Below are 14,345 nucleotides of genomic sequence, written 5' to 3'. Positions count from 1 at the left end.
CAAGGCAAGGCAAGGCAAGTTTATTTGTATAGCACATTTCATACCCAATGGCAATTCAAAGTGCTTTACATAGAAATTAATTAAAATAGTGGTAACAAATGCATGAGAAAAAAAAGAATACCATATGGACGAATAAAGAATTAAAAACAAGCATAGGTAAAAGGATCGTAAAGATATAGTAATTAAAATAATAATAATAATAAAATTAAAAAAAAAAATAATAATAAAAAAATAAAATAAGATAAAAATAAAATAGAATGGTCAGATCCACAATAATGGTCTGATATAAAAATAAACATTCTTCAGTTTACAGCCTACATACATGTACCATCTTAATTAGAACACCTCTCATTCATTTCTTTCTCAAACACGTTCATAACATCCATTTTAATCACTATTCCCTGATTTTTACTCAGGAACCTTCTTGTTAAAACCCTTACTCACTCATCATACCCTCCACAGATTTACACACACTCAAACCTTATTGTCAAACTTACTATTTCCATCAAACCCAGTTTTCACTCATCATATTCAACTCAAAAGAAAATATAAAATAAACAATAACCAGAGATAAGAACAAAGGTAAACTAAAACAAACAAGTTTACCAACAACAAGCATGCTTTTTGTTTTTTCCTTTAAATGATTCTTCTAAGGGTGGGAAATTAAAACCTGCCACTAGCGAAACACAGGTATTTTTCCATTTAGAGCAACAAGTGTTGCTCCAAATGAAGTCAGAACATCTCAGCTGCATCATGCTCTTCACCTTAAATGCATATTAAGAATGTGAATGCACTACAGATTCACATTTCACATTGGTGCAATAAAACTTTTGGCTGCTAAATGTTCAAATCAGTATATAAACACATCTAAATATTTGTAGACATTCAATATTGTAGATAAAAGAAGAATATGCTATAGATATATATTATACTGTATATATTTAAAATGTTATTCATGATTAGAAATTAGTTTCTTTCGGAGTGTCTATTCACACTAAGTGCAAATAGCGTGCCTTGTTGGCAAGTGCTATTCGCACTAGCTCCGCCTAACAATGCCTGGCTGTGCCAAACAAGATTTTTAAAAAACGCCCATAATTCAACATCCTCAGTGGTGCAATCAGTAAAGCTTATGGCTAATGGATCATTGTTTTGTCATGATCAACACAGGTTCGAATCCACCTTTTGCAGAGCTTGCACTTCTCTCTTTACTCATCACAAATCACATCGGATTTGTACAAGAAAATGTTCTAAATGTGGAAATAAAGTGCCTAACAAAATGTAATAACAATAAAAGCTTTTATTGGGTAGGGTTAGGGATATCTGTAGGGAGGGCTTTTAGTGTTCCTTTAAGGCGGCATCCATTTAATAATTTAAATTAAAAGAATAATTCACACTCTGTTATTGTTGCATCCTGCTAATGTACAACAACATTGGGGTGCAAATAGTATGTATCTGTCAAAATAAAGTATAAATTATATGTAATTACTATTTATATTAAAAAGAGCTGCAACTTTATATCATCGATCGCAAATTTTTTTTTTGATTTACTGCTATTTGCACTTAGTGTAAATTGCAATTATCGTTAAGAAAATATGCTATTCACTGAGTGTTAATAAAATCTAGTTGCTATTTACACTTGGTGTACAAATTTGGAGTGGTTGGTAAAATTCTCCATTCACCAGCCACTGTGGTTGGGCAAAAAAGTTAATTTCCCACCCTGGTTGCTGCATTTCAGTACATATGTATATTTAAGTATGCGTTTTAAAATAGGTTTTCTAACCTCAAGTGGATGATGCTGGGCAGGTGTTCCACGTCTCCCAGGTAACTGGCCAGCCAGCTCATGGTGTTGGTGAGGCCACTGTTGTCCAGAGCAACAGACTCCACGGTTGGAAAATGTTCCCGCTTGATACGCTCCGGAGTGGCCTCAATGATGTGCTCCGCCAGACTCATCATATTCGCCTGCGAGGCGCAAAAACAAACATGTATTCAAAGTTAGCTCTTAGCTCTTATGAACACAAGCACTGACTATCTAGTGTGACAAAAAGCACACACACTTGCTAACCCAGCCAATCAATCAAGCACGGGGGTGTTTACTTTGGAGGAACACGCTGCAACAGCCCCTCTGTCCCCATAGAGTGACAGAGATGAATGGAGCCGGACTAACTCCTGGCAATAGGAGCAAATCAATGGAAGAAGTGTATTATGTGGTGGCGAAGGTCTGTGCAGAGTGCAGGGCTGTGACCGCGGCTCTCTAGCGCTGATTTTACATGTCAGCAGGACGGATGGTGCTCTATATATCCCTTGGCCTCTCATAGCTTGTAGCCATGTTTGTTTGCTGAGCCTATTTACTGACAAATCCATCAATACAGGTGTGAATGAGGATGGCTGACTATGAGTGGGTGCCATTTAGGACACTGTGTGGGTTTGTGTATGTGCACTCACCTGCAGGTCCTCCATGTGAGAGAGGCAGTCCTGGTTCTCTAGATCCTCCTTGTAAGAAAGCATTTCTGTGTCTACAATCTCCCTCTCCACCATTCCCAACATGCTGAGGGACTCGCCACGCTGTCGCAACCGGCTGGCCAACTTTTCCTTCCCTACGCCGCTGATGCCTCCCTTCCTGAGCATCTCTCTAGTGCCCCATTTATGCCCTCCACGGAAAGAGGCCATCTTGGCTTGTGGGATGCCCCCTGTCCCTAAACCCTCCTCAGAGACGTTCTTATCCGGACTGGATGGGGTGGAGGGAAGGGCCTTAGGGCTGGTTGACAGTTTATGTGTCTGCTGCTCCATGCTCAAGGGAACCGACATGGGCTTATCCAGCTGTGCTTGCACAAGCTCTGGGTTGGGCTTATGTTTTTTGGCGAGGGGGATTTCCCGCTGGCACTCGTTGCTGTAGTAGCTGGAGGGCTCTGATCTCGGCCTTCTCAAATCTAGGCACAATAGAGAAAGAGAGAGTAAGCTGCAGTGAAAGGAGAGGAGTTGATATTCCCATTCCACTTGCTTTGTCTCTGAGGTGCTGTTAGTTATAATCAACAGCAAAAAAGAAAGAAAAAAGATGGAATTAGACTCTGCAGCAAGTACTGCTCACTGAAGCAAATGCAATAACGTATTAGATTAGGCAAGAAAATCTACAGTAATCTTTTCAGTAAAGCAACATTAGTTCATCCATTTCCAAAACAGTGCAGCTTTTCCAGTAATGAGCTACAAGTAGCAGTTTTTCAGCCAAGCCTTCCGAGCTCTCCTAAAACACCCCCTATCGGTTTCATAATTTATATTTTATTAAATAAAATAAGTCAAGTATAATTATATAAATATAAGTAGGCCTTAAATAACAAGTTGAAATAATGCAATGACAAACACATAGACTATCAATTAACAACCTTGTAGGTCTAGTAGATCTGTCTTTAACAGTTTATAAGTTTTCATAAAAAATACATTTCCCTATGGAGAAAATACGATTTATTTCCATTTTTTGTTGTTGTTGTTGTACTAAATACAATGTAATTTTCATGATCGAGATCTGGCAGCAACAGCGCATTTCTCCTCTTGGGTGAGCAATTCGCGGACAGCTTTCCCTGTGCATGAAATTCCCCTTATGCCAGCAAACCAATGAGAACGCGGGACAATGATGATGATACATAACAACAGAGTGTAGGCGGCAAAGCAGCTGTGGATCCGTTTACCCGAGACCCGAAACCTTCCGTAACTGTCAGATTTGAAGACAATTACTGTCGTTTGGCAAATAAATAAATTACAGACAGTTTCATACTTATTACTAAAATGTTATCATGCAAGCTTTATCTCAAACAAGGGAATTTATAGTGTTAATACTAATTAGCAAGTCCACAAATGGCTTGGGCATGTAGATAATTCACAGTTTATATGGAGCACACACCCCTTATGTAAGGCTAAGAAAATACCAGCAAATAGTAACTTTTTGTTAGCCTTTTTATTAGTTTTGTTAGCAGCAAATAACTACTTTAGAGGTTCTCACCAGGGTTCTGGTTGGTGCAAGGTGCTGTAGTTGTGGTTGAAGTACCAGTGTTCTGCCCACTGGGGGTTACCATAGTGTCGCTGCCCCAGCTGACCATCCAGCTGTTGGTGGTGGGGATATCAGGGTTGGGAGAGAAAGACATGCTGGAGGTTGGGGGTAAGGAAGACGGGGTCTGCTGCTGCTGTTCCTCCCTCTGCAGCTGCTCCAGACACTCTGCCAGCTTGGTGTGGCCACGGGAGCGGGCGATGGAGAGGGGCAGGCGGCCTAGAGAGTCTGGGATGGCCAGTGCTCTCCGGTCCCACTTGTACAAGACCACTGCAGCCTCCAGATGACCCAAAGCACAAGCCCACATCTACAACAAGAAAACAGAGTAAAAAGGGGTGTAAGAAAAACAAAGAAGTTGCAATGTAGTTCAATTAAAATTGTTGCTTGAGGAACATACCAGTGGAGTGCAAGAGAAGTGATCCACATTGAGAGGATCCACTTCAAGTTCCAGATCAATGCTGTCTGCATGCTTCGTGCTAAATAAGATAATACCATTTCTCATGGTTAGCAATAAAAAAGTAACACAAAAACATATTTACACAGATATACAGTAGACAGATTATCATGCTGAGAGGGGTAAAGAGCCGTGCTTTAACTGACCGCCATTTGATGAGAGTCTGGATGAGGGTGGCATAGCCTTGGCCTGCAGCAAGGTGTAGCAAAGTCATGCCCCGAAAGGTCTTTGAGTGAATCAGGTGTTTGGATTTAGCCCAGCAGGCCCTATTCATCATCTTCTCACAAACAACCACCACACGACTCTCAAAAGAGCTTCCCGCCTGTCCCGAGATACACTGCAGAATATAATGGAGTGCTTCATGTCTTCACAAGCTCAATACAATGTCACAATCTTTTACAAAATGTCATTTTTTTCTGCATCATTTAGGCTCAAACCGAAAAGTTTATGTATAATGTATGAGTGGAAATGTTGCAGCGATGTATAATTTGTTAATAATTATTTTAATGAATTGGTTTCAACTGGCTCACAAAACCGGTTTTAATCAACACAATGTTATTACAATATGCAAACCTTTTCATCTAAGTGATGTAACTGAATTTTAACAGTGTTTATTATAAATGCAAATTACATTTAGGTTCTAAATGACTTTGTTTTTTATGAGCTGAATCATGGCAGCAATGAACAGAACTGAGGAACATGAAATAACAACCACTCATCAATCGACACACAACAAACAAAAGGACAATGGAAATACTTTACAATATGGCTGAAAATATACATTCTAATCTTACACATAACAATTATTGATAGGCTGCAGTACCTGAGACTGGCTATTAGCGCCTACGTTTCCTCCTCCTCCTCCTCCTCCTCCCCCTCCAGTCCCCGCTGTTCCTCCACTGCCCTGCTGTTGCTGACCGGCCATCTCAGCCATCCTGCGCTCCATCTGTTCCAGCCGCTCCAGGATGGACATTCTGAACTGGTTATCTGCAGAGGAAAATCCATATCAGTTTAACCACAGTAGATAACAAAACTTGGGTTCCAACTTTAACTCAAACAAAGTAAAAGATGTAAATGAAGTAGATGAACCAATGATTGTACAATTCACACTTTGGCAATGGAAATGGTTTCTGTAAATTACACTATATCTCACTAAGGTCTGAAATAAATTATTCTCTGGTTTAGCTTTCATCTCAAAGCAAAATTCTATATTGGATGTTTAATTAAAACTCAGTCATTACCATTATGCTTTCCAATCAAGACACAGAGTCTGATGTTATCAATAACCATTTCCGTAATTGCAGTCATTATTATAAATTAATGGAATCATTAATGGGGCACATCAACACATTCAGCTTCAAAAACACAGCGGTGAACATACACAGACTGGTTTGGAATTTGACCTAACTAGATTTTTACATTTTCTGCCAGTAAAAACCTCACTACCACGATACCACGAAGGGTGCCCAGGACATTGCTACACTGTAAAATTTAAGTTGATAAAATGAAGGAAATTGGTTTAATAAATAGAAATTCAAAATATTATTGTATCTGAACCACATAAATAAAAGAAATGTTGTGATAAATCATGAAAATTTTGAATGTTTCACTGCATTATTGCAAATAAAACACAATTATGCATATGCTTACAAAATCTTTTAATGCTATTTGAATAAAGGGTGATGTAAATTCTCAAAAATGTTAATTGTATTAACTCAAACTTTTAATTTCGATGAACCCAAAATTAAGACAACCAGGTAAATTCATTTTTTTTTTTTTTTTTATTTGTATACAGTGTATAGGGTTTGCTAATGTGTTCTGGATTGCTTCTAGGGTGCACGGTGAGTTAAATGCTAACAAAGTTACTTTGTAACAAATCCAGACAGAATCGCTTGCAATAGAAGAAATATCAAGCAGGTTTTCTGACTTGACACTAAACTGGGACCAGCACAGGTGAACTTCAGCACCAGTACAGTGAACTGAATGTGCCTCACTGATAAGCCTGTTTCTGTGGCAACCTGCAGCTGCACGGTAACCAAGCGACAGGGGCATACTGGGCTGTGGTTTGCTACCAGTGTCAGTTTATTGATGAACGGAGAGGCACATTGAAAGATGGTGAAAGTACAAGGTAAAAAAATGTAAATGTATCGCCCATGCTAATGTAGCTAGTAAGTCCTGTAGTCTTTTGACTAAACAAAAATATCAATCCAGATGGCCATGAACACCACAAAGCATATATATTTGTTTGGTTGCCTGTAGAAAATGTCAAGAGTGCCGTTCAGTGGTCATGCACATAAATTCACACTGTTTGACAACTCAGTAAGTGTCTGGCTCCCGTAAGGACAGCAGTCATTTACAATAGCTATGTTTACAGTCATTCCAATTGATGAATCCGGACTCAAATCTATTCCATTCCTAATTAGGAGATGACGAGCACATGAAGTTTTGTGTCATGCTGCTTATATTTATCAAGCTGTAAATACACCGCTTCCCATGTTCAAAACAAGGACACTCCACTTCACAGACGATGAGCGGAAGGAGAATTTTAGAACGATACTACAGTCATTTATTAGATTCAACATCAACAGCTCATTCTACAAGTCATACATATAACGCCATTTATACGTCACGGCACATGCGCAGTACTTTCCGGTTTCGGTTTTCAATCTGATCAAGGGTTTATATGCCCTGTCAATCGGAATAGAAAAAGTTTAAACCACCTCTTACAATCCGAATGAAATTTGAATCGGATTTGGCCAAGTCATAGTCATAATCTGAAGCATAGGGTCTGAAGCAAAAAAAAAAAAAAATGTCACTATTGCTGACTCTAGAATGCAAATGCTGTGTAATGTATTAACTGGTCATTTTATGTATACTCACTGGTCCAAGTCAAGAGCCTATGCCACAGCTAAAGTGTTTAGAGTGGATCTTAACAAGTTGCTATGCACTACTAACTGGTTCTCAATAGCAAGGGCATTGTCCATCATGCAAAAAGTCTTACAGATACTTAGTAAAGTTTTAATTCATGTTCGCAACATAAATTCTGCAGGATATTTTCCAAAGTTAAGGGATATGTTTAAATCTCGTAACCCAGCCTCAAAGCCTTACAAACCACCATCAATAAACCCTACTGGGTGAGGAATTGCATGATTATTTTTCATTTAAACTATGACTTATTTAATCAGTGGGCTTCAGTCTGCCTGCAGTCAGTGTCAAGTCTTCATTCAGATACCATGCCAGTGAGAGAGAGAGAGAGAGGGAGAGAGAGAGTGAGAGTGAGTGAGTGAGTGAGAGAGAGAGAGAGAGAGAGAGAGAGAGAGAGAGAGAGAGAGAGAGAGAGAGAGAGAGAGAGAGAGAGAGAGAGAGAGAGAGATGGAAGGAAAGTAAGCTACCTAGGGACTAAAGATGCCAAGAGTGATAGAAAGAGAGGCCGTGTGGCAGCACCAGTTAGCAGCAGCATTGACATGTCTTTGTTCAGACACAGTGCTGCAGTCTGCTGCAGTGCAGATGATGTCATCTCCACCTGCTGCCACGAGTGTGCTCAAAATGCCACACACGTACACTGCAGAGGGAGAGGGGGTTAGGGGGAGGGGCCACATGCAGGGGGGGCGGAGAAAGGGAAGGGCCCACCAATCAGAGCTAAAGCAACAGGGTGACATGTGCAACACCTTCCTATTTCTCCATAAACTAAACTACAAATGTGACCGCCTATAGGCACTTTGAGCAGACATTTAGTAGTGTACTAAAACTCTCACAAAGCCAAATTATTGTTTTCTTTTTGTTTATGTTGTCTGTGTTGTTTATGTTATCATTTCTCTTTTCTGTTTGCTGTCAACACACACTTCTTCCTTTAATAATGACCATAAAGTATAAATTGGCTATCAGAAGTATTAGAGCAGCACATTGATGGTTAAACTAATAATGATTATTTTGCTCAGACATTATAATTGTGTTTATTTATCCCAAATGTTTTTAATTTGTAATTTCATCAGAATTATTGCAGTTTCATGTGAACATCAATCAAAAGAACGTTGTCAACAGATGTTTATTTTTGAATCTCATCTAGTTTCCAGATTTAATATATTTCTCATATATTAACTTACTCTACATTATGATAACTTAACAAGCTTCTCTCAAAAGCTACACAGTTGCAATTCCTAATATTAATTCTAATAATTCTGAATTATTTAAACATGTTTATATTAAAGCAACAAAAAAGACCTTGTATTGTAGCACACAGGTCAAGTAAATGTATTTATTCAGCAACCACATTTGGATAGAATAGATTAATGCTTGGATTTATTATAGTTTGTCACTGAAAAGGTTCACAGCAACACGAGCAGAATATCACTTTCACTTGAGCAAAATATTGCAATGGAGAACGCTTATCTTTAACATATGTCTGTGTTTTCAATACAGTATCGCCCAATACCTCAGTTACTCTTAGTCAACCAGGAGAAGCAGAAAAGGTGACCACAATTAATCGTGCAGCCCTCAGGAAAATACAAACTAGTCTTGAAAATGTACATAAAATCATAAACTAAAATGAACTCCAAAAAACTATAAGCTGCTTAAATAATCTAGATTCAGCCAGATTCACTGAACAGAAACAATGTATAAGGACAGTATGTTGCTTCAAAAAAGCCTAAATGTTCATAGGTTTATTGTGCATTTAATTTTTTTTGTCTGCTGGGTTCAGCATGTGCAAAATGGCCGAAATAACACAGAAAACATTACTTTTTGCATCATGCCTGGGATAAATGTGAAAACGTGAATATGTAAATGTGAAACAGGCCTAAGACAATGCCACCATGTCTTTCTCTCCGGAGACTGACTTGCCTTCTTGTGTGTGCTGACCTAAACTGCCCCCAGCTCTTGTTTAAGCTTTTCAACATCTGCCTCTGCCTCAACGCAACCTTCAACCACAACTTTCTCTCCTCCTCTTTTCATCCATTTTCTTAGAATAACTCACAGGCACTGAGTCACATTCATGAACGTCAGACAAACGTTGAATGTGAGCAGAGAGATCCTGGGGAGTAATGGCTGAGAGAGAAAGAGCGGGAGCTGATAGACAGCTCAATGAGAGGAGAACTTCATTAAAGGTCTATTCACTATTTATTCCTGTGGGAGTCTTGATGACTCAGGAGCTGAAGACTCTGAGTGTGTGTTTATTTTCAGCTTAGGAACAGCTTCAGTATCTGTGAGGATTCCATCTATACGTGTCACATACACGCAAACAAACACACCTGGATTTATCACAGAGATACGAATGCTCTGTATTTTGCTAAAATAGGCTAGTGGATTCTTAGTCAATCTACCTCGCTCTTCCTTGTGTTTTAATGCTGAGCTTGTAATGGGAGCAAACACAAGAACTGCACTCATTAGTTGCAATAAACCACTGCAATAATGTACTGCATTAATAGATAATTCAATGCAAGGGGATATAAGTGCTATGTGGGTGTACCTGTTACCATCTTTCTGTGTTGTTAACATTTACAGTGCCCACTTAAAGTGCAGTGTGTGATTTTTAGCTGCATCTAGCAGTGAGGTTGTGAATTGCACCCCCCAACGCTCACCCCTCCCTTTCGGAGCACATAGAGAAGCTACGGGAACCGACACAGGACAAAAATGTTGTCACCGGCGAGAGCAGAGAGTGACTAGCGCTCTGCAGAGAAGTTTGTCCGTTTAGGGCTACTGTAGAAACTGTAGGTCACTGTAAGGAGACCCACGGTGCATGGAGATAGAAAAGGCTCATTCTAAGGTAATAAAAACATAACGGTACATTAAGTAAGCTCTTTATACTCCACTGAAAACATAGCTATGTATATTATTTTGCATTTCTGCCAATAGAGCCTCATAAATTCTACACACTTAACTGTTAAAGATTATACATAATACTTGCTGATTATACATAATAATACTGCACAGTCTACATGCACATTGAATACTGCCTGTTTTTTCCATAATCAATTTTCAAAATAAATGCTAATACAGTATGCATTGTTAAACATATAAAACCGTAGTTTGGAACAATTTTGCCACATGATCAAACTACATGCATATTCAGGTCATTGTTGTTTTAGAAATAAAATTAGTTATTAGCGTTGTGCATCCCATTTTGTGTAAAAACATCTTAATATGATCAATTATAAAAAATTGTGTTCAAAAGCACACCTGATGTTACTTTTAAGTCAAATTGGAAATGTAAGGTCAAGTGGGGAGCAGTGCATTGTGGGATACAGTATTCCAGGAAATGTGCTCAATTAATCAGTGTAAATGCATACAGAAAACTGTATATTGCAGGTTCATAGAACAGGCATGGTAGAATGCTGCTACTCTGAACTATTCATCCATCACAACATCCCATGCTTGTCCATCAGGTGGTGAATAATACCCCAGCTCTCCAGAATGATGGTATTCTGGAGAACCCCCTTCCTGAGTTAAGCTCCGCTGGTTGACATAGGCTGGTATTTAGGGGAGTAGAGGGGGAGTGTCACTGGCAGAGGCTCTCTCAGCTGAGACCACCATCTGCATTCACCCTCTCATCTCGCATACAGCAGAACGAGAGCATGAAACAGCTGTAGACCAGAGGACATGCATGTAGTATCTATCACTCAATTCACGTGTGAATAACCTATGAACTATGGCAGGGCTATTCAAATCTTACCCTGGAGGGCCAATGCGGTGCAGAGTTTAGCTCCAACCCTGATCAAACACACCTGAACGTGCTAATCAATGTCTTCAGGATCATTAGAAAATCACAGGTGGGTGTGTTTGATCAGGGTTGGAGCTAAACTCTGCAGTGCATTGGCCCTCCAGGGTAAGATTTGAATAGCCCTGAACTATGGTGTTGCATTTTCAATACTGCTCTATCCAAACATAACATCTAAACAGCCAGGAATGAAAGTATTCACAATGTTAAATACAGTGATAATATAATAATTGTGGTTAGAATGAAAGACCAAAAATACAAAATGTGTGCAACAGGTGACTGCAAATTCGAGAGCTACTGAAGTAAATATGAATTGTCACTTAAAAAGTTTTCTATTCAATAAAAGGCTAAAAAGATGTCTTTCCTCTCAGATGGGCATTTTAGTCAAAATTGGAAACAATCACACTAATGTCAGTCACACTTACAATATTATAAAAATTACAGACAGAGTATGTTAAAGTACCCAAATGTTTATACAATAAAAAAAATTAAAAATACATTTACTCTGTCAGTATTTATCTCAGCCTTGACAGACATTCTGGTAGGTCACACTGATTGTGGTAAGTTAAAATGAAAACAGTAATATGTGACTAGACGTTTCTACCACAAGGACACATTCTTAGCCTATGGAAATATAATATTCTTCTCTAAAATAACTATTTATACATATAAAGTTCTATTTAAATCAAACGTTGGAAACATGAGCTCATTTTCTGTATTTCCGCCCATGTCTGTGAGTGGAATATGACTACAGGCAGCAGCACCATTTCCTAAAGCTGAGGTAATTGAAAGTGCCCTGTCCCAACAGGAGTTACACAGAAGTCTTTTTCAGTCTAGACTTCAAAAGCACTGTGCAGCTGCAGACAGTAGTATGCTATCACTGCACACAAACAAACAAACAAACAAATCTCTTCTTTTCCCAGGTGAAGAATTGAGAGTGTTTAAAAACGGGTTGAGCTCTGATTTTGAGATCTGAACCTTCAGCTCCAGCTGACCTGCTGTGTAAGAAAGCTCAAGCTCTAGTAGGAAGTGACGGCATTCGACTGTTACATACGTGTTGCTTTGCCGTCAAGGTTAGTGATTAAATGAGTTAACATGTGCGTGACCCTTCTGAAAACAGCCCAGAAGGAAATGGATAAAGGGATGAACCCTTTCCATGCCTGACTCATGACACAACATTGTGATAGTCACATGCTTTACACTACTGTCTATCATAAGCATAGAGCTATTATTATTATTATTATTATTATTATTATTATTATTATTATTATTATATTATTATTATTATTATTATATAAGCATATAAGCTATTTGCGAGGAAACAAAAAATGCTGTAATATTGATTTTATACCGCAGTTCAATAAGCAATATGTTAATATTTAGGAAATTAGATTTTAGGCCTGATATTGACATTTACTTTGTCTGAAACGAATGGGTTGAGTGAATGCTTTAATGATTCACTCAAAGATAGTCATGTTGATTCGAATAAATGATTCGATGACTTACTCATAAAGCCACTTGCCACCATCTACTGGCATAATCATATAAAGACAGAGTCAGTCCACTAGTACTCAGACCTACAGCATTAAATACTTTTAATGTTTAGCATAAAAATGTATTAGTATAAGTAAAGATTAGAATGAACCAAGATTAATAAATGCTGTAAAAGTAATATTAACTTATAATTCAAGTATGTTTATAGCATTTATTCATCTTTCATTCAAATAATTCAAATCTTGCTTAATACTAATATTTATTATCATTTTTATGTTAAAATATTATACATTAGGATTAGTTAATGCATTAACTTGAGCTAACAATTAACAATAAATTAGATTAGCATTTAATTGTAAGTGTTCATTTCTATCTTATTAAAGCATTAGCAAATATTAACATGTAGCCCCTTCTTATATTTCTACAGTCTAATGCAAAACATTCTGTATTAACATGGCACAAAAGTTCTGTTGCATATATGTCCCTTTCACAATCATCCCAAGTCCCAGCATGGATTTTGAAAAAACCTTTAGTGCGGTCTCCTTCTGGTCGAATGGATCCCTCCAATTTAATTTCCATACAAACCAGCAGCAAATCAAATTAAATCAGAAGCAGGCATCTCCATGAGCTACAGTAACTGCTTTACCCATCCTCCAAGACATGCCCTGGTTATATCTCCTACTTCATGAGCCGTTGTGTGACACGGTTTATCCAGGCTCTAACAAAATCCTTCATCGTGCCTGGCAGTACTGCCAGACAAATACATCATTCTACAGACTAGCAAACTTTTATATAAACCAGTCCAGAAAAATCTCACAAAAGACTTATTCATACTATTATTAATGACTTTACTCTTCATGTGAGTCAGCTATTTTGCTCAGCTCTCCCTGTCATCCTTCAGACAAAGCATACAAAACAAATAGGCAACAATGCTGACTACAGTGTACAATGTCAAATATATTTCAGTGATAAAACTAAAGGTGGAGATGCTTTCATCAGCAGCATTATTTGGTATCAGCATATCGTCTGTCATTTTCTCATATAGGATATATTCCTTTCAGTGAAAAAGCTGGCTTATCACTGTTTTAAAAAAGACAAAGCCTTAACTCAAGCCTTAACAAATCTAATTTTCGATCAATTTCAATGTTCCTCTAACAGTCTGAGGGCTGCAGTGCCAATCTCCCTAACTGCTGTCTGATTTAACACTAATTAATGAGTGTGCCCTTGAGGCACATTGTGTTAGATAGAAGTCACTAAAGCAGAATGTATTCTACATTAGTCTGGGGTACAACAAATATGACACACACACACACACACACACACACACACACACACACACACACACACACACACACACACACACACACACACACACACACACACACACACAAAATCAATTCATGCATCTGCAAAGGGTTTTTCACTTCAAAAGACCACTGAAAATATCCATTTGTTCACACTAAGTCAAACATCAAGTTTCTGGCAATGTCTATAACTATATATGAATCAACACGTTTCCCAGATCTAATGAAGCAAACAGAGTCAATCAAGAAGGGCTGTACTGTACAAGATGCTGGTTCATTATATTGGATATTCAATAGCTGCAGAAACAATGATAACAAGGTATACTGACTACTTTCCTTAACAAG

The 14,345-nt window shown here is 38.3% G+C and overlaps 1 protein-coding gene across 13 annotated transcripts in view; it reads right to left on the bottom strand.

The window, feature by feature from the left end:
* camta1a (calmodulin binding transcription activator 1a) overlaps positions 1-14,345 on the bottom strand; it is a 437,191-nt gene that overhangs the window by 8,045 nt on the left and 414,801 nt on the right. For all 13 annotated transcript variants that reach the window (XM_067445898.1, XM_067445899.1, XM_067445903.1 and 10 more), the window contains 6 exons: positions 5,314-5,477; positions 4,637-4,827; positions 4,434-4,512; positions 3,992-4,343; positions 2,443-2,927; positions 1,781-1,959 (listed from right to left, as the gene is read on the bottom strand). In XM_067445898.1, the coding sequence (XP_067301999.1) occupies positions 1,781-1,959; positions 2,443-2,927; positions 3,992-4,343; positions 4,434-4,512; positions 4,637-4,827; positions 5,314-5,477 (1,450 nt within the window). The remainder of the gene's footprint in view (positions 1-1,780; positions 1,960-2,442; positions 2,928-3,991; positions 4,344-4,433; positions 4,513-4,636; positions 4,828-5,313; positions 5,478-14,345) is intronic.

Source organism: Pseudorasbora parva, chromosome 6 (assembly GCF_024679245.1).
Source record: "Pseudorasbora parva isolate DD20220531a chromosome 6, ASM2467924v1, whole genome shotgun sequence".
In the NCBI taxonomy this organism is placed as follows: Eukaryota; Metazoa; Chordata; class Actinopteri; order Cypriniformes; family Gobionidae; genus Pseudorasbora; species Pseudorasbora parva.
The sequence above is the reverse complement of the archived record's forward strand: the minus strand, read 5'-3'. Positions and strand labels throughout refer to the sequence as shown.